The 27,240-nt window shown below is 39.1% G+C and overlaps 2 protein-coding genes across 2 annotated transcripts; one reads left to right on the top strand and one right to left on the bottom strand.

Moving 5' to 3' along the window:
- Positions 1 to 103: 103 nt before the first annotated feature.
- On the bottom strand, positions 104 to 8,771 carry LOC117983955 (disintegrin and metalloproteinase domain-containing protein 10-like). The gene is made up of 14 exons (XM_034970597.1): positions 8,603 to 8,771; positions 8,072 to 8,269; positions 7,786 to 7,901; positions 7,426 to 7,554; positions 7,102 to 7,216; positions 6,613 to 6,808; positions 4,952 to 5,115; positions 3,923 to 4,120; positions 3,266 to 3,374; positions 2,593 to 2,704; positions 1,813 to 1,968; positions 1,169 to 1,325; positions 553 to 725; positions 104 to 217 (listed from the first exon to the last, which is right to left on the bottom strand). Exons 1-14 carry the CDS (start codon positions 8,769 to 8,771, stop codon positions 104 to 106), a joined length of 2,106 nt encoding a protein of 701 aa, XP_034826488.1.
- A 2,078-nt stretch (positions 8,772 to 10,849) lies between these two features.
- Positions 10,850 to 26,817, top strand: LOC117983470 (facilitated trehalose transporter Tret1-like). The gene is made up of 7 exons (XM_034970033.2): positions 10,850 to 11,071; positions 21,576 to 21,805; positions 22,331 to 22,654; positions 22,800 to 22,935; positions 24,202 to 24,425; positions 25,257 to 25,442; positions 25,794 to 26,817. Exons 1-7 carry the CDS (start codon positions 10,999 to 11,001, stop codon positions 26,049 to 26,051), a joined length of 1,431 nt encoding a protein of 476 aa, XP_034825924.1. The 5' UTR covers positions 10,850 to 10,998; the 3' UTR covers positions 26,052 to 26,817.
- Positions 26,818 to 27,240: the final 423 nt, after the last annotated feature.

Raw genomic sequence — 27,240 nt, 5'->3', positions numbered from 1 at the left:
CATGCTTGTAATGTTCTACATTGTTCACAATAAATAAAATGAAAAAAATGGAATATTGCATTTGATAGAGTATATTTAACAAAATACAAATAAAAATAAATTGTTATGAACACTTTGCCCATAAAAATGTATTGACAATGATAGTCACCAACGAATTTAAACTTGCTCTGGGTATTACCGACGAACTTTCTGAATCTTGACTCTTATGTTTCACTGCCTGTAATGATACAAATTGAACCAGTAAAATAAGAAATAAGTTTAAAAAATATAAGTAGGTAAATCATAAAATTTCTTGCTTTATCATTTTAAAATTCAAAGTTATGTAGGTTATTAACCTACCGACTTTGATTTTAAAAATCTTAATTCAGACAATTTTGTTTTTTATTTATTAAAAAAAAAGGCGAGGGGCGCCTGCACACTCGCGCTATCCCGCACAGGGTTAGCGCGGGGGCTGTGTGGGTGTGCGGAGCGTCCCCACCCCGATTGTCATCTTGACCTGTCGCGTATTATATGTATTGTTGTTAGCGCAGTTTGAGTTTTCCTGAGACTTACTTGAATATCCGGATACACGTTCGAAGCGGGCGTCATTAGCACGCTCTTGCAGTGGCCTCTCGGGGAACACACGCCCACGGCGTTGAGTGACACGCACACGTCACCGGGTGGCCAAGCACGTAACTGCGCGATTCTGCATGTATCGTTAGCGCATAGTTTCAGTGTTACATTTGCTGAAAATGAAATGAAGACAGAGGAACTCTGATAATTTATAATCCCCTATTAAAGTCACAAATTGTGAATGTCAGCTCTCTGAGGGGGTGGAATGTTTACACTCCACCGCGTTAGACCCCAACACCATTATACCTATCAGTTCTGTGAACCACGTGCCCCTCAGCATTGCAACACCTTGAGTTTATGAGCAATGTCGGGTAGCTATGAAAAGATAATATTTTACCAAAAAGAATTGGTACTTACGACCTTTATGATCCTGATCGGGCCAGTTAACAGACAGTCTGAAGGAAGCTATAAGCTCTCTCGCCGCGAACTACGCCCAAGCAACGCTCCGTATCAACAGCTTACTTAAGCTTGCAACACACTCCGCATATTCTCGCAACTCCTCAAATGGGATATTGCGGGTAGCTACATTATTATGATAACAATTTTAAATACTTACGACCTTTATGATCCTGATCGGGCCAGTCAACAGGCAGTCTGAAGGAAGCCATAAGCTCTCTCGCCGCGAACTCTGCGCCCAAGCATCGCTCCGTATCACCCGCTTGCCTCAGCTTGCAACACACTCCGCACATCCTGGCCTTGCTTATCACGCCACCCTGAATTGTATACTAGAGATAGTTACGAACTCGTTTTATACGGATGGTACGTTGAGTCGTCGGGACATAAATTGTATGTCTCTAGTTTATTTTATTATAATATAACTATTTTCATCGTAAAATGAGTCGGAAAGAAGTTATCATTAAAACACTCTTTTTGGGCGCTATTTTTCCAATATGGCGCCGCAAGCGGCAAAGATACGAGGTGGCAAAATGAAGATTCGGAAAGAGCACGTCGAATTTTATAAAATCACCAATTTTCAAAACTGTTGGAAAACTTTCCAGGTAAAGCCCTAGCTCTTAAAAGTAGGTATTTTCAGAGTTCGACACTTAAAATGATTTTTTTTTGTAATTCTAGAACCAAACTAAAAACTACTTGAATGAAAAACCTTGACAGTTTTTCAAAGTTTCCGAGTATTTAGGCGATAACTCAAACTACTTTTGAAGGTTAGTCCCTTTTAGCAAAAGGATGGCAGCATATACCTACCGGTCCAGTGTGAGGACAGGGACACTCTCTAAGGCCCAAGATGGCACACTCAGCAGCGTGGCAGCTCCCATCAGGGAGGCAGCGCCCACCCAGACCGCACCTACATTCCGATGTCAAGTTCAGACATGTGCACTCTACTTCTTGCATCGTGCAGTCCTGTAACAATTTATAAGGATTAATAGGAAACACGTAGTAACTTAGCGGTGATAGCCTAGTGGTTAAGATGTCGGCCTCTTATTCGTGGGGACCGGAGGTTCAATTCCGGGCATGACCTCTAACTTTTCGGGAGTTACGTGCGTTTTAAGATATTAAATATCATTTGCTTTAACGGCGAAGGAAAAAAATTGTAATGAAACCTGCATGTCCGAGAGTTCAGCATAATGTTCTCAAAGGACTGTGAAGTCTGCCAATCCGCCACTTGGCCAGCGTGGTGGACACTGGACTATGTCCTAAAATTTTCTCATTCTGGAGGTGATCTGTGATCAGTGGTCAGTAGTGGGCCGGCGATGGGTTGATGAAGAATAGGTAACTAGTATACTGCGTTACTCCCTCGTTCAACTTGGAGGATCATGACTCCTCTGTTATTCAAAAAGCATCTGGATGATGGTGACGAGGATGTGTCTACATTCAGCGCAGCGCGCGAAGTGAAAAGTAGACTGAAGAATCAATGCGTGGCAGAGGACACAAACTACCATCGCGACTTAGGCACTTTCGTTTCGTACCACCAAAACGATCAATAAAGTATATGCGCATGTATACTAAAAGTGTTCGATAACTTACAATTCCACTGGCGGTAAGGTTCGCATATTCGCATTCAGATGTGCAGCAGAGGCCTTGTGCGGGATGGCAGGTGACTGTAGGCGCTACAGAGCAACCCTCTTTGTGTAATGCACTGAAAGGATTTCATAATTGTGCTAATATTACGATTTACAAGGAACCGAAAGCTTAATTTGGTATAAGGTAAATTTTTGTATGGTGCAACATGCAGCATGCAGCATGCGGTATGCACTGCACAGCCCACCTTGCTGCTAAATATGCTGGAAAAGCCAGTCTCCAAGCAAGCAATCGGCATCACACACCACCATTACGTAACATTACACAAATCCACCAAAACACACTACCTACGCACATTTCGCTCCGACACTGGACGTTACTTTGCAATTGATCATTGTATGAGGATGCTCCGTACTTGTCTGAATCCGTACTTGTGTGTTTCCTGGGTGTCATTGGCGAGATGTTAAGAGCTTTAACGTCTCTCTTGGTATTGTTCTATCATGTAGCCCCAATCTCCCTCTCCCTCGTGGTAACTAGTATGATAGCTGGATATTCTTATTTATTGGTAGTCATCATTTCTTCGTATGATATATCCGTACCATTGATCGGAGCGTAGGGTTAAGTTTTTCTTGTATACTTATGTATTTATATTTGAAGATACCATACTAAGAGAACTAACCCTTCCTCAAAAACAAGAGCACCGCCAGCTCGCGGCGTGCAACAAGGATCTCTTTGGTTGCACAGGGATGGCAGGCCACAGTCACAAGTTTCTCCATCTTCAACTATGCCTAAAAATACGGTTAAGTATAACTAAGATGACACTTTTGTTTAGTAAAGATATTGAGCATGAAAATGTCAACAAAACAAACAGCAATGGGTGTATTTTCAGTAAATAGATTTTAAGATCACAGAAGAAAATTGTGTAAGCGTAAAATGACTAACTTAGTAGGTGTACTTATGAGAAAAGTATTTTTTTCCACATCTGTGATCATCGATCTACAATTTGTGATAGCGTTTTCCTCAGATGGTTCCAAAAGGGCATTTGTCCAAAATTTATAAATGCAAGAGGAGACCCCTCTTAAAACACTCGATCAGTTTGGGGAGAGGTCGGGTTATGTGGGATTTCTACCCACTAAAACCCCTTCTCAACGCATATTAAGAGGCTCCGGTAACTCAGCAGAACGTTCGCCGGTGTTTTTTTTACGCGACGCCTATTAGGCCCTTCTTGGGGGATGTACTCTTCTGACCTTATGCACCTTGCACGTAGCTTATGCCACTGTAAGCTGCCGTCTTTTTACCCGCAATCACAATTATATTTTTGCTTTCGAATTCTTACCATTTCCACAAAAAGGCCGGTTAATCTCCGTCAGACAGTAGCTCATACTGCTGAGAGTGGACGAGATCAACCGCTTGCTGCATAAGGAGAACTCCGAGGGATGCTGGCTCGATGTGGGAGAGGATTGCGAGCCCATGACGTAGCCGCGGCAGTCGGGGTTGGGGAAGTGATCGTCGTGGTGAGCGCCGAAACTGTGACCTGGTATGAAGATCGCATAACGATACCTAGTTGCACCCGTGCAAAAAGTAAATAAATAGGTATACCTCAACTTGAGGTAAGTGTGGCCTCATTCTGACAGCGCATATCTGGTTAAGCAACGTTGTCCCGTGTCGATAACTAGGTGACCGACTTTGGGTGTCTGAATTTAGCCTTTTGGTTTCCTCTATGCCTCGGAGAGCATGTTAAGCCGATTGTCTTGGTTATTATTATCACTAACATACGATAATAGAAAGACCGAAGACGAAATCGTGTTCGCTTGGCCGAGTAAGTATTATACGGAAGGATTTGGGAATCCACACAGACCATAACATAGATCTGGTGGATCAATAGACCCTATAGCTAGATTGAAACTTGTGTCAAAAACCACATGTCCATGGCTGCCATCATCATGAGGCATCCAGACTTATACAATGGATTGATTGTTATTTATATCTGGCGGGAATGGACTATGAGTCATATTTAATTGTTAACTATTTGAATCAACATAATATTTTGTGTCATGTTTAACATCTAGCTGATTTAATTGTTACGTTAATGATTTGTGACGTCACAGGAAGTATCATTTAGTTCAATCACTTTGCAATTTGTAAAATACCGGAAGTTAAATAATACCAACCTTTAAAATATATCAGTTTTGCTGTCCTGTCAAATTAGTATAAAAAGCGTAGGTTTAATAAAAATGGCGGTCAATTGTGAGAATTAAGTCTAAGGCGCAAGCTATGCTTAAAATACAGTGACGTGAAATTGGAAACTGACTATTATTGAAGACCATCCCCGTACTTCTGGAACACTTGTTTTGCGATACATTACCAATCTCGTGTGCAAGAGTGAGAGCGACAACCCTCTCGGGGACCCTCTCGTTCAGTTCGTGGGTTGCGTGAGCTAATGCGAGAGTGTTGAACGATCTTCCGTACGCTCTCCTGTCGCAGAGACCGCCGGCTGCTCCGCCCATACCGCCGCCGAGGGATGTAAAGCTAATGCAGACAGACAGATACAATCAAATCATACTTACTCGTAGATAAAGGTGGTTTTAAGATTTGAATAGGTATTCGAAAAAAAAAGTAATAATAACCTGAAACTGTACAGTAGCCGCTAATTTTTTTAACTTTTACACTTACTCAAGAGAATTTTGACTTGATTTGCCAGTTGTCTGTTTTCCTAAACTTTAGGATCTAGATTCTACAAAGACCTTTAACCAAATCATCGCTACTAATATTATGATCTAGCTGATGCCCGCGACTTCGACCGTGTAGAATTAGGTTTTTAAAAACCCCGTGGGAACTCTTTGATTTTCCTGGATAAAAAGTAACCTATGTCACTCTCCAGGTCTTTATCTATACACATGCAAAATCACGTCAATCTGTTACATCGTTGCGACGTGATTGAAGGACAAACCAACAAACCAATAAACCACCAAACAAACACACTTTCGCAATTTATAACAAGGGTACTGATAATCAGTGTGTTTTTTTGTTGGTTTGCCCTGTAATCACGCCGCAACGGACTAACGGATCGACGTGATTCTTTGTGTGAAAGTTAAAGACCTGAGGGTTTTTTTTTTTTTTTCCTTATTGTTGAGTGCCAATTAGCTACTCAATTATATTATGATCTAGCCTAATGTATGACTAATAAGTAATTTTATTTTAACCTAAACTTATAAATTATCTTATATACTAAGAAATTGTCCACTGACGCATCTTAGTCTTTCTTGATTTGAGATATGACACTTTGTTCACGTGTTCTTTCAGCACTTACACTATGTACACTATCACTAATCACTATACACTAACTCAAAAGGTTTGGTCCTTTTTAGTCTTCTCACTGTCTCCGTTACGTCAAGCAGCTGGATTGCTTCAACGTTAACGTGGTGGTGAAGCCTATAGTCGTGGGCTTTGGCAGATTTGGTGATAACTTTATGGACGTATTCAATTTGAAGGTCCCTATGAATATCATCATTTCTGATGTACCAGGGTGCATTTACAATATTCCTGAGTACTTTGTTTTGGAACCGTTGGATGATTTGGATGTTACTTTTTTTGGTACAGCCCCACAGCTGTATGCCATAAGTCCAAATGGGCATCAGGACTTGTCTGTACAAAAGAATCTTGTTGTGTATTGACAGCGAGGAATATCTACCAAGTAGCCAATACATCTGTTTATACTTTATATCAAGTTCTTTCCTTTTTTTCTTGACATGAGCTTTCCAGCGCAACTTCACATCAAGTGTCATACCAAGGTATTTAGCTGTATCCACGTAGGAGATTTTTTGGTCGTTTATGAAGACAGCGTGATACTTTTTTGTTTTATTTGTGAAATCTATAACCTGAGGGTGGCATGAGCTTTTTATCTTAAATCAAAGAAAATCAAAGAGTTGCTACAGGATTTTAAAAACCTAAATATACGCAGACTGTCGCGGGCATCATCTAAATAGTAATTTGATATCGGATCTGGTCTAATAGGTAGCATCGTACCTCAATCCAAGAGTTCTATTTAGAAAAGCGTGTCCCGAAAAGGCAATGCCGAGGCATACTTCGGACAAACGCCTCAGCCTTGAGAACTGCATGAGGTAGTGCCTGCCATCCACAGTGCGATCTTTCACTATGTCGCCGAACACTCGCTTGTTGGTCTCTTGAGATGTGAGCACCAAAATATATTTGACTGAGAAACCTAAGGAAGAATATCATAGGTACTATTAATTACCTTTTTCATTCCGATAAGTCCCTAAGATATCTGCAGATTATGCCAGGAGTCTGTGAAGAATCCGATGTATATTATTTGCTGCTGCCTCACTAATAGATTAACGTAGCATCCAACCAGAAAGTAAAGTGCTACTGTAATTAGCAGCCACAAAAATTGGGGAGGAAAAAAATTGGCAGAGACCTCAAGGGACTCAATGAGCTATAAAGGCCCAAAGCAGAAGAAGAAAAGAAGTCATCAGATACTGATGAAAGTCTACTTACCAATGTTATCAGGCATGCCGTCTTCATTGAAATCAGCATTCCTGAATATAAGATCAGCTTGAGCGACTGCATGCATCATTCTTTGCACAACGTGATTGAGGCTTGAGTTGGCATCCTGACAACCAGGTAAAAACCTTCAATCTTGGAAAATTATTTAAAAAACCAAACAAAGTATGAAGAAGATATTAGAAAAAGAAGACGAGGTTTCGATCAAAATTACAATAATTAGGTATTCGCGTAGGTATGTGTTTTGAATGGATTATCTTAGGTTAGATAAAAAAGTAGGAAGGAAGGTGAGAAGAGAAGATTCATCACGTGACTAACTTTTTGAAAGAACTCCTTATCAGCCAAGAGAAGGAGATCACAGATTCGTGCCCTTGTAATGCCAGACTTCTTCCGCCTTTCTTCAATGTGGAATGGAAAATAAGAGAGCTGGTCAAAACCCGTCCCAAACTGTAAAAAATATAATTAGGTAAGTACCCCGTGTGACTGTTTAGTGCTTACTTCCTTTACAAACTAGTACCTAGTTAGCAATAGTTGCTACTGGCGAAGTTGCAGAAGAAATACAGTAGGCGGCAAGAAATATTGTGCGTCGTCAAATCCACGCTCTTTTGATATGCTTTTTAGGAAAATACTGGATAGCTACCGAAATATAGATCTATAGTACAAACTTCACCTGATCACCTGTGCTTGGTGTCGCCGAGGACGTTTCGGTGCGGCAACGTTATCATTATCAAGAAGCCCAAATATTTTTTTCGGATCATCCATTCCGTAAGGGTCCGCGTGTAGAGTCCGATTCCCTTTAATAGTTATGAAATTTTTTGAAAATATTATTTGAAAACATTAATTGCATTAGGACTAGGTAGTAGATTTAACCCTTGTAGTCAAAGTGGGCCTGTCTACCAGAAAATTGTAAACTTTGTAGTAAGTGCATAAAAGATCTGAAGAAATAATATATTCAATTATTCACCTATATATAGAACCCCGTAAAAATGGTGATCCTCCCCTATGTAGCCTTCAGCTGATCCAGTATTGGGGTCTTCAACTGGAAAACCGTAGGCCATAGTGATATCTGATAAAATATGCATTTTCCCAGTTTGTTTCTCATCTGATCCAGCGTCAGGGTCCAGGAGTAAGGTTGAGTGACGGGATGTTAGGGGTGAGGTTCCTGCATTAGACAATTGGCATAAATACCCAATTCTTTCACTCGATTCCTTTTCCAACTTCAACTTGACATGGACGACCTCTAAACCCGCTGGCCTGACGACCCTAAGAAGTGGGTAGCGGGAAATAGGTGGATCAGGAAGGTGGAGGACTGCTGTGTGTGTGTGTGTGTGTGTGTGTGTGTGTGTGTGTGTGTGTGTGTGTGTGTGTGTGTGTGTGTTGTGGTGAAATTCTCGGCAAGGCCTGTGTCTAGCAGTTGAGGCAGATAGGCTGATTGATTGATTAAACTAAATACAATTTCAATTTTTTTGCCGAAATATTTAAAAGAAATAGATACCTATTTTGCTTATCTTCAAGCATAACAAATAGCTTTCATTGCCAAACCTCGCCTCCAACACCTGATAACCGTAGGAGCTGCAGATTATCTCGCCTCTCTGCTTCCGTTCTTGAACATTTACACCAAAGACGAATGAAGGTAAGAGATTGAAAATTAGAAGAAAAAACATGTTTTTGGATATCTGGACAATTTTGGGATTTCGTCTTCGTATTTTGGGCTCCCGGGATGTCATTTCTTGTCATGTTTTGGTCATTTTGACAAGAGATCTAATCACAGAGCATGCGGAAAAAAATCGCCTCAGTCAAAAATAGGTTGGAGAGAAGTCCCACCCAATCCAATATTGTTTTGCAAATGTTTTGAAGGTGATAGCCAACAGACAGGACAGCACATTCAAAGCGCACCTGAATGTATGCTTTAGTTTGTTAGTATATTAATTACTAGCTGATGCCCGCGACTTCGTCCGCATGGAATTAGGTTTTTAAAAATCCCGTGGGAACTCTTTGATTTTCCAGGATAAAAAGTAGCCTATGTCACTCTCCAGGTCTTTATCTATCCGTTGCACCGTTGCGACGTGATTGAAGGACAAACCAACAAACAAACACACTTTCGCATTTGTAATAAGGGTAGGTACTGATATTAAACAACTAGCTGATGCCCGCGGCTTCGCCCGCGTTGATTAAGGTTTTTAAAAATCCCGTAGGTAAATAGTTTGTCACACGGGCCTATATTATTAAGGTTTGTCTATAAATGCCTTAGATAACACCTCTAATACAAATTGTTTCCTACGCGGCATCCTACCTTTAAAAGTTATTATTCTAAGCCTTTCAGCTAAAGTCTAACTCATCAATATTTATATGAACATTAATAGGTTATTTGTATGACATGCCCTAGCAACTTGATAGAGACGCCTGTTTATAAATACTCGGCGTGCCTAATTACAGGATACTTTCTTTGATTAATTTACTATTTGAATAGAATTTTGCTGGACATGTCAGGTAGTCACGACAAGGTGGAGGTTCCTAAGAATCCGAACAGCTATGAACTCTATATTATACCTATATAAAATTAAAATGCACCAATAAGTTATTATTAGGGTTCCGTTCCATACAATCTCGAAAAGAAAACAAGCTATGGTCATGACGCGAGAAGGATTCTCTTGATTGGTCTTACGAGACGAGAGGATTCTGCGTTTACTTACATGGGATTTGAAATTGTTGGTCTTGACAATTCACCACATTACTCCAGTTATCCACATTAGGGAACCTAAGTATATCGACTTTAACGTAGAGATCTTGTATAATTGATTGCCTAATTTATTACTAAGTACTTAACTATGATTTTCTAAAGAATTACATAACATATCTAAGTATATATAAAAATGAATCGCCGAAATGTATATGTACGCGATAACTTCCGAACGACTGCACCAAATTGGTTCTTTTTTGTTGTGTTTATAATTGTCAGGACAAGGTTTTTTGCGTTGCATTGCGATGCGATCCGATGCGTTGCGATGCGATGTGATGCGATGCGATGCGTTAAGATCTCAAAGATTAATGTTCTCAAAGGTGTGTCAAGTCTGCCAATTCACACTTGGTCAGCATGGCGGACTATAGCCTGAGCCCTTCTCATTCTGAGAAGAGACCTGATCTCAGTAAAGTAAAAGTGGTAGGTATAATCACTCCTGAAATAGGCGGATAAAAATTATGAAAAAGTACTTTGGATTCTTGCTACCTGTTTTGATATTTAGTATAGCTACCTACTATCTATTTCGAAATCACAGCTACAGAGAGTGGTCTAGATATTTTTATTGTATTTATATAAGTTAGTACTTAGATAAGTAGATTGGCATCATAATGATCAGGGATGTTATGAACCATCGATATTTCAGCCGTTGCCAAATCCTTGTTTCAACTTTCAAATTATTTCAAATACAGTGGGCGCGAAGCTCACTCTCACGTTGTGACAGAAATTCACAGACACACCACGCCTTTTGCATTTTGGTGGGTAGAATATTTTCTTTGTAGAACGTTAGAAAATTATCCTTACCCATCCATAACGAAAACTGTCCGTCCTTCGTACGTTCTTAAATCATATTCGAAAAAATATTATATTCGAAACCAAAGTTAGAATATTCAGATCCGAAATCTCTTATCCCTGACAGCCCTAATGTGAATCAGGCATTAGAATCGTCTCGTTGTCGTGTACTTACTCAAGAAAACTATAGAATCACGTAGGTTTCGTACGTTTATTTTCATTTCATATAAGAATACGGGTCCAGGCGCGCACGCCTGCGCGTCTTCGTAATTTTTTTTATAACGTATAATTTTTATATAAGCAATTTAATTAAGTGCAAAGCTTTTTAATATTTTACTGCTGTGATATTAATAAAAATTAAAATGTTAAAGAATACAGTGAAAAAATATTGTTCTGAAGGCAGTAAAGTTAATCAAGTTATGGTCGCTATTTTGAGTAAGTTTAATTTACTTATACTTACATATTATGTATTTTCTTTTTCCCTAGGTACTATTTCATGTATTTTAAATATTTTTATTAAAATATATGCTTAGTATTTGTACAATTTTTGTTACGGAAAAAAGCTGTAAATATTAGATATAATATCATAAATTTCATTTTATCATAACTTTCAAGTGTTTAAAGTTTAAACCCCAACGGTCTCGGATTTTTTAATCGAAAGCTTGTTCAATCGAGATAGTTCTTAGCTATTTTGATGAAAATCTCTTTAACCGTTTGACCATTATCAGTTCCTTTCTCAGTGCGTGTAGGAATTTCAAACATTTTGATGTTTACCTACCTATATTATATTTGCACTTAGGTATAATCAAAATCATTTATTCGAAGTAGATACTGTTGTAGGTACCTACTGTTGCACATTTGGCTCTTGCCTCGATCCCGACCACACTGTAATAATAATAGGGCTAATCTTTACAAGTTTCTGCAACTAGCATATTTTACAAACTATCAAACTCTTTGAAAAATTATAGCAGATGTACCTACCTACCTAACTACCTATCGTATTGGGCTCATTGATTTGGTCTCGATAGCTCACAAACAGTGACCAGGGTCCTCTGCAGGCCGATTGCCGTAAACTGACATGTGACATCTCAATAGAAATATCCTTAAGAATCGTGATCGTTACAGTTGATAAATTTGCTATCGCGGACGACTAATGCACTATATCGCATTTGGTCATTATCGACATTTTGATGACGTATTGGTAGCACGGACCTATTTATAACCCGACTAAATCGAATATCTATGGTAATCACTTGGTAATCTAGCAATTTACATGGACATAACAGTCTCCTAAATTTGGCTACGTTACTTATTACAAATAAGTAGTTAGTCTGTGGTAACTATTTAGAACCCCAGAAGCACAGACCACAAAGTACAATTTTTTGTTGTTTTTCCTTAGTTTACGCGTTTGTTTTTTGTGATTAATTCTGCAACTTTGCTTGCTCCTCGGACTCCGGAGACTTAGTTTTTCTCACTGAACTTATACGCAAATGCCTGGGCACTGATTTGCCTAAGTATTGGGATCTTTATTGACGGACTGTGGCTGCTTGGAAGTTAGAACTCGTAAGTTAACAAACGTTATCATTCAATACAAGTAAAGGCTCTCATGCGGGTTTCCTCACGATCTTCCTTTTCCTTCACAGCTAAGCAAGTGATATTTAGTTGTTACAATGGTATTAAACTCCGAAAAGTTAGAGGAGTTTTAACAGCGTTTCATAAAGTACCTATTATACAAATTGAGTCCATTGCTACTGGTGGTTATGACTTCATAGTAAGTACCTCCACACTACAAGTGCTTTCTCGAGTATGTTTCCTTATGTATCTAGAGCTGCCTAAAACGTTGCTCTTCATATGAAAGTTTGGATGTTTCTTACTCCTTCGCACCACAAATATTTAAAGAAACAATTTGGATTAGCTAAATTAGTAACAAAGATACCATATACACTGATTCTAAAGTCTTCGCAGACAACGTCATACCTAAACAGAAGCTGGTAGTGCCTAGTGGTATAGATTAAGCAACACAGTCAGTGGTCACTTACTCAGTTATCATAAATTTTTTTCAGGCAAAGGTGATACAGTGCTGCATTCATTTCTTCATCCTGACAAAGATATGGATTGGGATATGTTGTGAACTCGAGCTCTTGGACCCCATGCAGAGACAAATAAAATAATGAACGGTGCCAGATTAGATTTATAAGAAGCAGATGGTGATATAATTAAAATGTCAGAATCTAATCTACTTTAATAAAAGAATACATAAAAAATCATCAAACTGTTGTTTTATTTGCCTAAATAATTTAAATTCTAAAGTAATTTCCAAAGCTAAATCAATTAAATCAGAAAATGATTTGACTTTTGGACATTACTTTGGGGAATAATTTTAGAAGTTCCCCGAAGAGCCTAGTGGTTAGGATGTCCACCTCTGAATAATTGAAGGTTGGGGGTTCAATTCTAGGTACGCATCTCTAAGAGTTATGTGCGTTATAAACAATTAATTATACTTAACTTGATTTAGCGGTGAAGGAAACATCATGAGGAAATCTGCATGCCTGAGAGTTCTCCATATTGTTCTCAAAGGAGTCAAAGGTATACTATTATGTTCAGCTTGTCGCTGGCTCACTATAGAGTACGGTTCTCTTGAGTGTGAGAAGAGTTTTGGCCATAGTCTACCATGCTGGCCAAATGCAGATTGGTAGACTTCACTTCACACACCTTTGATAACATTTTGGAGAACTCTCAGGCATGCAGGTTTCCACACGATGTTTTCCATCACCGTTAAAGCAATGATATTTAATTATTTAGTTAAAATGCACATAACTGTTCTCCAAGAAGTTATAGGTGCGTGTAAAAAGTACTCTGTGATTCTCATTTCTCAGTGTAAGTATACCTCTATATTTAATGTACTCTGTGCATCAAACCTACTAATGAAAGAGTCATCACATATTCTTTTAAAAGTACTTATGAGACTTATATTAATCTAAAAATGCTTTTATACTATTATACTAGCTTCTAAAATTAATAATTGATTTCTTATCTAGCAGAAGAATTACTATAGCCTTTTTTAATCCCTTTCATAACTTTATTTTAATTAATATGAGTAGTAAAACGATTTGCGGATAGCTTATGTCACTGATAAAAACACCTCTCGAGTTGTTTCAATGAAAACCTCATTTGACGTAACATTTGTCTTGGTTCTTATATGACATCAAACTTCAAAACGCGTCCGCAATAGCATTTTTCATACAATAAATTTTATCGATAGTGTAAATGAACTGTCAAAACATTTTTTTGTCCACATCTATCCTTTGTGGACTGTCTCACCGAACCGTGATAGGAAAACCATATTTTGACATTGATGCTGTCATTAAATGATAGATGCAGTCGATTCGCAATCGGCCCGCTGTATACGGCAGGAAGGTGGTACTTGGAACAGCCTCTTGATTATTATCAAACGAAAAGTTTAAAGAAGGATATTCCTTAATAGAACCTTTTGCATTTGAAAATTAGGAGACTATTGTCTTATTCATCCTTCTTACTTAGGACTCAGCATTCTGAACCTAAGCTAGAATAGGCCTGAGAATGGTTTGAGAGGATCTTAGATCAAAGGTAGTGTAGGCTGTAGCAGACCAAAGTAACATTTAATAGCTGAAATAACTTAATACCAACTTAGTCCAACAATAAAAGTAGACTATTTAAGTCACGGATAAGCCTTATTGAAATACGAGTTTAGGTCACGCAGTGCTGTAAAAGATTAAATAATTTTACCTAAATATAATATTGTTACCCGACTCTGCTAATCATATACTTAATTTAAATGTTGCACATTCTCAGTAGGCAAATGCTTTCTCATTTTCCTGGAAAATACTGCAGTTACCATAAATTACACAAAAAGAAGGCCCAGACTGTAATAACGCGCTGCATGCGCGCTGCGTATTATTAAAAAGCTGTCACAAAACGATTTAAACATCATTAAGGTATGACCAGCTTTATGAAACTTAAATAAGATGTTGGGTACCTTGATAATAAAACATATAGAGCCAATGAAATACAAAATGAACATTTTCTCAAACATGCATGGAAATATTGTCATTATTTTCGAAAAAAAGAACACGCGAAGTATCGAATTTTCGGACAAAGAAAATCAAATCCATTGCAGGAGCGTTTTTTGAATTTGGAACATTACAACGCTCCTGCAATGTTGTATGAATGCAATGGCGTGCTGGGGTTATTAAATACTCTTTGATCAGATCTCTTTTGTCATTTTTGGTCTATTTGCTTATACAAATTGCGTTTACGTGGCTGTATAGCCACAAAATATGCGCTTGCTTGTTGGCACAGATGATAAAAAAAAATGGCGGCAAAGCTGAAAATTCGTCTTGATTTGTTATTTAGTAGTAGTTAGTAGGTATCTACTTAATAAATATAAATTTAATAATAATTAAAATGAGTTCCAACGGTTCAGAGAGTGAAATGGAGATTGATTGTACTCCACCAGATTTAAGATCAGAAGCCAAATTGGCAATGGAAAACCTGCTTCCAGCGAAGTCAAAAGAAAAATACATGAAAGTACCTATATTATGAAAATTTTATGAGTTTGAAAAACGAGAAGAAAGTGAAAATTTTCTCCGAAACAGTATTTTTGGCGTATTTTAATGAGATTGCTAAAATTAAAAAGCCATCTACATTATGGGCAATTTATTCCATGCTGAAATGTACAGTTCATGTTAAATTAAATTTAATGTATAATATAAAAAGTGTGTTTTATTTCCCTGCATTCTTTTGAGAAAAGCACTATATATGCCTCGGCGGGAAATGGCAATTGCCTATCTCGTATTTAGTGAAGTCCTCGCCAGGGCTCGGCCTTCAAACTCATACTCGACCTGCAATTCCCTACTTCCCGGCCTTTGCAACTACCTACTTACCAAACCTTATGTACTATTTACCAAATTCTCAATAATTCACCAGATTCGCAGCTCATTACTTACCAGTTCGTACAAGAAATAATACTTTTTTGCGATGTAACCACAAATTCATGTTTTTCGGATTTTTCCCTTTTCCGTTTATGACGTCTGACTACTGCCAAATTTTATGATTCTAGGTCAACGGGAAATTCTACCCTATATTTTTTGATTCCCTTATTACTAGCTTATTCCCGCGACTTCCTCCGCGTGGACTACACAAATTTCAAACTCCTATTTTACCCCTTTAGGGGTCGAATTTTCAAAAATCCTTTCTTAGCGGATGTCTAAGTCACAATACCTTCTTCTTCTTCTTCTTCTTCTTCGCTCTGGGCTGGTTTCCGCACTTAAACGTTTCCGTCTGTTGTGCGTGCATTGCCCCTCCCCGCCGAAGTCTTCACTCCAGCCAACCAAGCTCGCTCCAGAAGCCAAACAGACCGCCCAGGTTGCCGAGGGGTCACAATACCTATATGCATGCCAAATTTCAGCCCGATCCGTCCAAGTAGTTTGATATAGATGAATTCCCTTATAACCCTCCCCGATGAACGATAGAACGATGGTAACCCTCGCCTGCGGCTCAGGCTTACAAACGTTAGCTTGTTTGTAATAAAATAACTAATAACCGACTCACCGCCCACGTATCACAAAGTATCTACCTACCTACTATTGAAAAAAAAATACGAATGAAATTCAAACTTATTCTTAATCGATATAAAGTATGTACTTAAATAGAAATACCTACGCAAAGCAACGAGAATCTATGTTGTCCCATAAAAATGTATGATAAGCATTACTTACGCCCGTTATTTCTGTAACGAAATAGACAGCGCGTAGGAAGTTTCTTTTCTTCTCAATAAAGTGCATACGGGCGGAAGCTGCAGTCCCATATCATTTTGATTGATAGTGACATAAAACTGTATATATGTAAAAACCATTGGCAGGTAGGTAGGTTTTATAAATCTGAAAACCGTGAATTTGTCGTTACATCACACAAAAAAAATTAAATTGTGGTCATGAACTAATAAATAATTAGTGTTTTCAATTTTCAAAGTAAGATAACTATATCAAATGGGGTACGCTGAGAGCATTGCATGAATATGTCATTCAATGTTCTCAGCGTACATATTCAAAATTCTTTGATCTTTTATCGTTTTGTATTTTATGTCTTTTTTCTTGTACCTTTATTTGTATTTAAATTTATTATTAATCATCTAGTTAGTGTAAGTGGCACTGCCGTTCTAATTAGATATAAAATAAATAAAATAAATAAATAAATAAATAAATCATACGATGGGGAATCATAGTTTTTGATTTATTGTGCAATATGTCGAAAAAATACGACTGTAGTACGGAACCCTCGATGCGCAAGTCTGACTAGCACTTGGCCGGGTTTTTTATTAAAAAAAATACATTTTTTAAAGCTAGCCTTATCTAATAAATTACTTACTATACTGGCTTCATTTCCGCGCTGGACTGCCAGGACGTTGTAGCTTTGGTAGTTTTAATTACGTTTCCAAATCTCAAATCAAATCACGTTTTTTTGCGAGATCTGAACTTTTTTGCGCACAGCTTACCTATGGCTTACCTACACTTGAGCTGTCCCACGTCATCGTATAGTGGGACAGCTCAAGTGTAATGTAAAAATCTTGGCAATAATTAACTTTTTTCTAAAAGATATTTTTAACAAACCCTCGTTGTTGCATTGTTTTTGATTGACGTCTGAAAACCTTGCACGTTTTTATAACTTTGCTCATAAAACAACCCCCTTCCCCCATCCGAAATCACTCCCTGGCTAAGGCCGTGATAAGAACACATGAGTAATAAGGTATAGGAAGGCAGGTATAACGTCACAGAGGTCTTCAAAACCGTGAACCTGACCCTAATGAATTTATTAATCAACAAAATAACTTCGTGATATAAAGTAGCGCGCAAACACAGACTTATTAAGCGAATAATAAACACATTTGTGTAAGTAGTCTCTCTACTCCTGCAATTGATTTGTTTACATTACGCAACTTACTCTTGCTCTGCTGAGGTGAGGGTGAATGGACGCAGTAGAATTTCACCCGACTTGCGACGAAAACAAAATGGTAATCTATCCGACCTCGTTAGGGTGAAATTTCGGGTTTATTCAGTTTTGTTCACCTGGGTTTTTGTTTGATCAAAGTGGATTGCAACGGATTGACGTGATTTTTTGCATGCGTATAGATAAAGACCTGGATAATGACATAGGCTACTATTTATCCCGGGCAATTAAAGAGTTCCCACGGGATTTTTGAAAACCTAAATCCACGCGTACGAAATCGTGGGCAGCAGCTAGTAATTAATAAGTATTTATTAATTTTGAATTGTTTGTTGTCTTGTTTTTTTATTACAATAACATAAAACACGTCATTCTTATGTAGGTAAATCATTGTAATAAGGTAGCTACCGGCTATCGTAGGTACCTACATAAATACGTAACGTGATTGTCTCAAACAATTCGTGGCCCATTAAATCAATCCAAATATTTCATACCTAATCGAACACGTTACACGACAAACAATTTAATCAATTGAAACTTTGGATGTTTACCAAAAACCTATATAAGGGCGTAGTTAGGTACTATAGTAAGTAACTTTAGAAGGCACTTACTATAGTAACTAAGTCATTATATGTTCTGTGACTAAGTATCTACTATAGAATTACTTCTATAGTAGATACTTACGTCTATCATAGTAGTAAGTACCTTAGTAAGTAGGTACATATACACATAGTAAGAGTCGCAATCTGGCACATGCAATGCACTTTTTCGGGTTCCGTAGTAAACAAGGAACCCTTATAGTTTCGCTATGTCTATCTCTTTGTCTGTCCGTCCGTCCACGGCTTAGCTCCGAGACTATTAGTACTAGAAATCTGATAGCATTAATCAGGCAGACCAAGTAATAAAATAAAATCTCAAAAAAAAGTTATACCCTATTACCCTACACGTAAGGTTGTGGGGGTCTATCTCATAGCGTGGGGTGCGTTAAATAGGTCTTTCAAAAATTTTGTAGGTGTGAGAAAATCATTTTTCGTTGAGAAATATTATGTCTTATAATAGTGTTAATATTCAGTAAGTAATCTGTTTGCGAAATATTAAGCTTTGAAGTGCCAATTAATTTGATGTTTATATAATTATCGTAATTTCAACCTAATTGCACGGGTCGTGGCCACGACGAGACTGCGGTGCTACGAGAGATAAAGTTCGAACTGTCATGGACAGTAGCGAACTACCCTCTTTCTTAAAAAATAATCGTGGTATGTACCTACCTACCGGTTATTTATCTTGATGTACTTATATTAGACTGCACTCAATGATAGTCAGTTAATAATAAAATAGCTACACATCTATTCCGTTTTCTCATTTCTTACGTTGGTTCGCACCTGCCTACATAATATTATCATATCTACATTAAAAAAGCTTATCATATTTTCTAAACTTGGCCTCGTTACAAACTTAGAGCTTATTGGTCAATACATTAGGAATTAGGATAGGCAACGCATTTCTCTCGTTACGTAAGCTCCAATTAGAAGGACACTGAACTTGACTGATGTTGATGAACATTAAACGATCTTTAATCACATCTTATAAGTTGGTAGGTATCACCGAAAAAGATAAAAGTTATCATCGAATACCGTGGGAAATTAGCAAGACTGATCGAGAACTGTTTTCCAAAAAAGTTTGCTAGGTAGGTAAGGACCAAACTACAAATACTTAATTACCTAACTAAAAAACTGCGTCCTACGTAGCATTCATTTAGAAACATTAGTTTTGAATTTTTTTTTAGCTAAAAATCCAAAACGACTAAACCTGCTTCTACTAAAATAAACGAGCTTTACGAGCATCGATGTATATGAGTAAGAGAGCTTCGCCTTTAATATTCTTTCAATAAGTAAATTAGACCCTATTGCATTAGCACGTCTTTCTAGAAGCATCGTGAAATCCGATGAAGGCAAACATCTGTTGCTGAGTCGGTTCTTTGACCAATTGATCTGAACTTGCATTGAATTGAACGTGTCGCTTTGATTCAAAACAATCTAAGGTACTTAATTACGTACTAACTCTAGTTATGAATCAAATGATTAATGGCTTATAATTAGATAATAGTGATCATTTATTCATTTTGCTGGCGGTATTATTTAATGCTTAAGTAGTCTGCCAATCCGCACTTGGCCATCGTGGTGGACTGTGGCCTAAACCCTTCTCATTCTCAGAGAAGGCACGTACCCAGAAGGGAGTTGACGACGCGTGGGTTGATCATCAAAGCTCTGATAGCTAAGTTCCTATTTCAGCTAATCACATCAATTGCAATTCGTTATCAGTATCACAATACTGATAACCACAACTTTGGTGCTAACTGCCTAGCCCTGCAACTTGTTTTGAAAGAAAACTTTAAGAAACTGTAGGTACTTAAACAGATTCTGCAGAAATCACTTTCTAATACTTCGCTGAGTTTGAAATTACGGTTGGGGAGCTTAAAGCTCAATTTTAAATCAAAGCCGAGCCCCCAAATCTGGGAAATTAGAATTTAAAATTTACATTGGGTCTCTGGTGACTGGTGAGCTCTGACAGTGTTGAGCCTCCAAAATATGGTATTTTAGCGTTCTTTGCGATGCCGCATAGAAAGAAAGCTTAGTTAGGTGGGCATTTGGGGTAGGCCGAGTTCTGATCTTTTTTATTTACTGTCGTATTCCTCATTGCTGAGGGTCGTCACCCATTTCCATTAATCCTTCTTCTTCTTCGCTCTGGGCTGGTTTCTGCACTTAAACGTTTTCGTCTAATCCTATAATGGTAGGAGTTTTTTTGGGATAACAATGCGGTGGGCTCCCAGATCCTCCTGCAAACAACTCGACAAAAAACGAATTTAGAGTTATTATCAGATGTTAGTGATAATAACCGGGACTGAGCTCCCCGAGGCACGGAGCAAACGAGGAGGCCAAACTCGGTGCTCCAAAGTCGGTCATCCATCCAGTTACCGACTTGGGTCAACGTTGCTTAACAATCACAATCTATTGATATGCGTTGTCACTAGGCACACGTCCCACCCTGATGTATTCTATTCTGTTAGTTCTGATAATAGGTACCACCCTATACCTAAGCTAAGCGTGAACGGTTCTCCTTAAACCTTGACCTAAACACAGGTCATGGTTTCATGCTATAAAGTTTTTCCCATTTTCCAACGAACTCCTGATCAGTAGGAACCTTAACCAGTACAATCAACATTCCATTGATAACAATTACACGATTTTAATAAAACTCCTTATGCAATGTTTTCGACTCGATACCTATTTGTGGAACAATTAATTTGATCTGCAGCAATCAAACGTGTTCATTTGATACCCGCTTCTTCCAATATAAGGTCAAAAGTACATCAGTTCCACGTTTTCATTAAAACTTGTTAACAATTTACATTGTTGCTAACTTCTCTCATCAACTGATGTGATTGATTACAAAAGAATTGACTCTCCATTTGATCAGGATTCATGTCTGTATACCTTTTAACTACTTAGGTACTTATATATTATCTTCATGTTCCCGAAGATATACCTAAGTAAATTAGTCATACATCTTCATCAGTTCTGAACTATACATAAGTATATCTTATCTTCATATTCCCGAAGATATACCTAAGTAAATCAGTCATACATCAGTTCAGATGTTCATGTATTAAAACTCCTAACTCACCGAGTCATCAACGTCCAGCCAAAACCATTCAATCTAGAAAGCTGAAGTTATGCACAGACGTTCCTTTTATACCTAATGTAGACAAGAAATAGAGCCTTATTTGTCGAAATTTCCACGGATTTTTATGTGGTCGCCCGTATACGATATCCTACTCGTACTTAGTTACGAATAGTTACAAAATGCAAATAGACCTACTTGAAATGGAAGACATAATTTAAGAGAACCAAGCATATTTTTAAGGACTTATTAAATACTACTTTTTGTTTTTTTGCAGTGGTTCTCCCAGTATTTTCATACGGCACAGCAGTCGGGTGGCTTTCCCCAATGGGTCCACGGCTGATGTCCAAAGAGACTCCTGCTGCGGAACCAGTACATCCCGACGTCATATCCTGGATGGCATCTGTGGCCTACTTAGTGGGAACCCCAGCAGTATTCCTGTTTGGGTACATAGTGGATAACTATGGACGGAAGAAAGCACTGATGCTTACGTCACTTTCAATGGCTGTAAGTATTTTTTATTCATCCTCGACTGCTATCTCACCCGATAGTAGTAACAATGCAGTCTAGGCAAACATAAAGTGGTATAATGGCACTTTTTGTAGGTACTATTTTACGCCTAAACGGCTGTATAACAATTATTGCTTTGCGAAGTTTCGCTGGTAAGTTGATAACAATTCTGCGCCATAGGTTCCCACGAGGCCAGACCTGAACCAACTCAGAAATTATTAATTTCCAAATTGACACAGCCCGGAATTTTAACCAGGACCTTATAGAGGAGAGTATGTTTTGTAAACATAACTCGTTCATACAGTTACTTCCCAGCTCCATATAATTATAAGTATTGTAGAGATGGGTATTATATAATAAAAAAAAAAGATTAAATAAATCATGTTAATTATTTAATTTAAACTATTGCACTTTCCGTGAAAGATTTGAATTGAGATTGCGATATTAGCCTCACGATGGACATTTTTTAGATGCAAGCTTTAAGGAATTAGTGGTATGAATTTATTTTTATTGATATTGCAGGTCTGCTGGGGACTGAAACTCTACTCTACCGAAACCTGGGCCCTCATTACAGCCCGAGCTATCATTGGTCTCGGGGTGAGCGGCTCCTACGTCGTCACTCCTCTTTACATTAAAGAAATCAGCGAGGATTCCATAAGAGGAACACTCGGCAGCCTAGTAGTACTTAGCCAGAATTTGGGGAACCTAATGGTTTATATATTAGGGGAATACTTGTGCTATCATGCGACGTTATGGATCTGCTTGGCAATCCCGTTGGTGCATTTGCTGCTGTTTCCTGCTATGCCTGAAACTCCTTCGTATTTGTTGAAGAGTGGGAAAGTGGAGGTGAGTCAAATAGATTAAAGAGTGGGTAAGATAGTATTGGCGCAGTCTTAAAACAAAGCAATCAAGTGGTGTGTATTTTTAAAAGGTGTTTTTGGGTATGATTACAAAAAATGACACCCAATAACAAATTCTGTTACTTTTCCAGGAAGCCAGATCAGCACTAGCATGGTTGCGCTGCCGACAGACCTCTGATGCAGTAGTGGACACGGAGTTGCAGCTGTTACTGCTGGAACTCGAGCAGACCAACAACGGAAAGTTCTTCACCACATTGAAGACTCTAGGTAGGGCAATTGTTTAGTGTAAACGTTAACTGTGCTTTAAGTCTGTGCGTAATTTTTAGGAAAATGTCGTGATTTGATATCTCGATACAATTTTGGCAGATTTAAAGTTAAGCTATAGGTACCTATTACCTACCTACCATTGATATACCTATACTACGCGACAGTTCGCGAGGGAGTGCCCCACACACCTGCACAACCCCCGCGCAAACCCGGTGCGGGCGAGCGCGGGTGACGTATGGATGTGCGAGGTGTCCCCCCGCCTCGCGACTTCGTTCGCGTGGACTACACAAATTTCAAACCCCTATTTCGCCCCCTTAGGGGTTGAATTTTCAAAAATCCTTTCTTAGCGAATGCCTGCGTCATAATAGCTATCTGCATGCCAAACTTCAGCCCGATCCGTCCAGTAGTTTGAGCTGTGCGTTGATATATCAGTCAGTCAGTCAATCCTTTCATATATTTAGAAGAAGATTGCGGGCGGGGCGGGTCAACTAGCAACTACAACATATAGGTACAACTAATAAATCTACCCGATTCGCGTAAATCCATTGTCTCCATACAACCCGATCTGTTGACACACAGTAACACTGAACAAACTGTAACGGTACCACAAGTGGCCGCTAAACAACTACGTACCAAGGGTCCCCCGTCGCAGTAGGTAACTAACGAGACAGCTAGCCGTATGTTTATGCATCTAAGTGCTTCGGAAGTGAAGGTTTACCAATTTGCTTTGGTAAACATAACTGTGACGGCTGGTTACGCGGGTTGTTCTATTTTGAGAACCTGCTCTAATATAGGTAACATTTCTTCAATTTGGGTTTTGAGGTGAATAGGTAACTTATCAGTACCATTAGAAATACGTAAGAAACCACAAAACATGGTCGCTACGGGCCTCATGAGAAAGCTCATAATCACTCAGCACGCCATGGAACGAATGACTGAATGATGGAGAGAGCTATATGCATGAAGTTTGTCGTGATTGGATCCAGGGCACATAGTTCGACAAAACTTTAGACGTTGGGTATCTCAACCTGTCGCGTACTATATGTAGGTACTATAATTATATACAAAGCGACATTTTTACGTTTTGTAACAAATTAATGAAGGAATGAATCGTGAATCGTCAAAAACCCTTGAATACGTCTTATCTAAGCCGAGCAGTCTTTTCTGTAAAATATTTTTTTATCATACTGAGAGGAGACACGTGCTCTGTAGTGAGCCGGCAATAGGTTAGTCATGATCATGATTTTTTTTATTTTATATTCCCAGTATCTGACCGCAGCACGTTCCGTGCGTTCAGGATTACCATGGCAATAACCCTCGCCCGAGAGTTGTGCGGGTGCTTGGCGGTCCTGCACTTCGCATCGCTCATCTTCAGCCAAGCGAGCGGCGGGTGGGTGCTGACCGCTAACCAGCAAGCCGCCGTGCTGGGAGCTGTGCAGCTTGTGGGCTCTTGTACTGCTTCTAGTTTAGTGGAGAGGACGGGACGAAAGGTTTGCTATTAATTACAATCTAGATCTTAGCTGTAAGAATGTCTTGGTAGTTTGGTACCGATAAGGGACATAGGTACCCCAGAGCATGATAAAATTGCCATATCCCTTCCAAGTTAGCCTCCTTCTATTAGACTGCATCATCACTTACCACCAGGTGAACCGCAGTCAAAGGCTAACTTGTAACGGAATAAAAAAACTTCTATTTTATAAAAACTTCTAGGTACCTATTTTGTATGCTGTAGGTAGTTAAACTATTAACTAATAGGAAACTAAGAGAATCCAAGAGGTGACATAGAGCTACCTAACTATTGCAATCTATCTTACGAAGAAATCTTAATCGTTTCACAAAATCTGTTATTTCCAACCTATTCTAGGCACCACATGCTTCGTATCAGGGATAGCTCTGGGCGCGCTAGGAGCATGGTTCACCGTTATCTCGGGCTCGCACACCTGGCTGTCCATACTCTCTTTCTATGCCTGTGAATTTATTGCAACCTGTGCCCATCGTGATTATCTTGGCTATATATTGCCAGGAATTCTTCGTTGGAGCTTCTTATAATGTCTTCTTCTCAAAATCTATTCTTTCCAGCCTCTATACTTGGCACAACATGCTTCGTATCAGGGATAGCTCTGGGCGTGCTAGGATCATGGTTCGCCGTTAGCTCGGACTCGCACGCCTGGCTGTCCGTATTCTCTCTCTATGCCTGTGCATTTATTGTGACGCCGCTGGCTTGCAACCTGTGCCCATCGTGGTTATCTTGGCTACATATTGCCAGGAATTCTTCGTTGAGCTTCTTATAATGTGTTGTTCTCAAAATCTATTCTTTCCAGCCTCTACTTGGCACAACATGCTTCGTATCAGGGATAGCTCTGGGCGCGCTAGGAGCATGGTTCGCCGTTAGCTCAGGCTCGCACGCCTGGCTGCCCGTACTCTCTCTATGCCTGTGCATCTACTGTGACGCCGCTGGCTTGCAACCTGTGCCCTTCGTGGTTATGACCGAGATGTTTTCCTTCAAGGTATGTTTATAACCACTTCGTATAATATTATGGTTCCGTATCTCTAGGGAAAAAAGGGACCCTTACAGGACCACTTCGTTGCCTTGCCTGTCCTAGATTCATGTAATTTGGCACGTAGTAATGTACTATTGCACAAGGAAATCCAAAAACCCTGAACTTGTGGTTACCTATAAGACGTCCTATCAACCTGTCCACGATTCTAGGTCAATGGGAAGTAAGTACTCTATGGGTTTCTCGGCAGACGACAGACAACGAAGTGATCCCATAAGGGTTTCTTTTTTCATTTTGAGGTACGGAGCCCTAAAAAGTAACGTTGAGGACGCTATTCATCATAATATGTTACTTTTCCAGTACCGAGGCACAGTGACATCAATCGTCACAGCATTCGCCTGTGCAATAGTCTCAATAGAGCTGCGAGTGTTCCAGCCCCTGGCCACCAGCGTTGGCCTCTACCTCATCTTCTGGATCTTCTCAGCGGTGTGCCTGATCAGCACTGTGTACATCGCCTTCTGCGTCCCGGAGACTAAGAGGAGAACTATCGACGAGATCTACGCGGAATTTGGCGGGAAGAAGGAGAAAGATTTGGAAGCCCATGTTACGAGACTTTAGATTGTATGGAATGTATTTCGGGCTGGCCACTGTGAACAGCCCCGGTTTTGCTCGAGTGGAATTTTTGAAAATCCTTTCTTGGGGTTGTATCTACCTACGGTTTTAGAGAAAAACTACTTGATGCAAGAAATTCTTTCTTGGTGAGGAAGAAAGGATTTCTTGCATGAAGTCGTTTTTCTCTAAGGCGTCGCCGCGTCGTCCTAATTGGCAAGAATCAAGTTCCATTTGAAATACTCATCTAACATCGTGATACGATCGCGATGGATTTTACTTACCTTATATTTAAAAAAAATTAAGTAGGTACCTATATGAATAATTATGCGTATGCTGCGAGTATACTCATGACGGACCTACAGTAAACCTCCTTCTAAAGGTCTATGTACATTAGTGACTGCCGCGTGCTGTACTTTATCTAGATGTAAATAATAATATATACCTAGTTACTCGGGTAAAATACTTAATATTGCTAAAAAAAACTTGTATCTAACTACCAACCGATCGCATACCAATTACATTAGAGGAGAGCTGCACGAGGCGTTTATACTGGTTTAAAAACGTTGTATTCCTCATCGGATGAAGTTATCAGTAGGTACGTTTTTCCAGTGCAGACTTCTAATTATTGTCCTAAATAACAGAGGACCAAAAGAAAATTTGTTATAAGCATATTTTCTGAAAAACCTATTTTTTATAATCTGTACATTTGATCTGATAAAACATCAAAACTCAGTATCCGATACTGTAAAGACTGGTGATAATAAAATACTATTTAAATTAAACCATTTTTTATTTTTTTACTACTGATCTCTTTGCTACTGATAAAATCCGCGACAGGTCGAGATGGCAATTGGGGTATGATGCGGGGCGTCCCCTCCCCGATTGCCATCTCAACCTGTCGCGTACTATACCTACTATAGTATCTATGGTAGGCATGCAGTCCTGACTCGTGTGGCTTGCTTCAATGTTTGTTGTACATAATCCCAAATCAAAAATGATAGTTCTAAATATATTGCTATCTTATTCATAATGCTCTTTGCCATTTTCGCGCCATTTAAAACAAGATTTCTGCACAGGTATAGATGACGATGCACAGGTCGAGATGGCAATCGGGGTAGGAGGGGGAGGACGCCCCGCATACCCGCGCTCGCCAGCACCAGGTTAGCGCGGAGGCTGTGCTGGTGTGCGGGGTGTT

Source organism: Maniola hyperantus, chromosome 7, assembly GCF_902806685.2.
Source record: "Maniola hyperantus chromosome 7, iAphHyp1.2, whole genome shotgun sequence".
In the NCBI taxonomy this organism is placed as follows: Eukaryota; Metazoa; Arthropoda; class Insecta; order Lepidoptera; family Nymphalidae; genus Maniola; species Maniola hyperantus.
The sequence above is the reverse complement of the archived record's forward strand: the minus strand, read 5'-3'. Positions and strand labels throughout refer to the sequence as shown.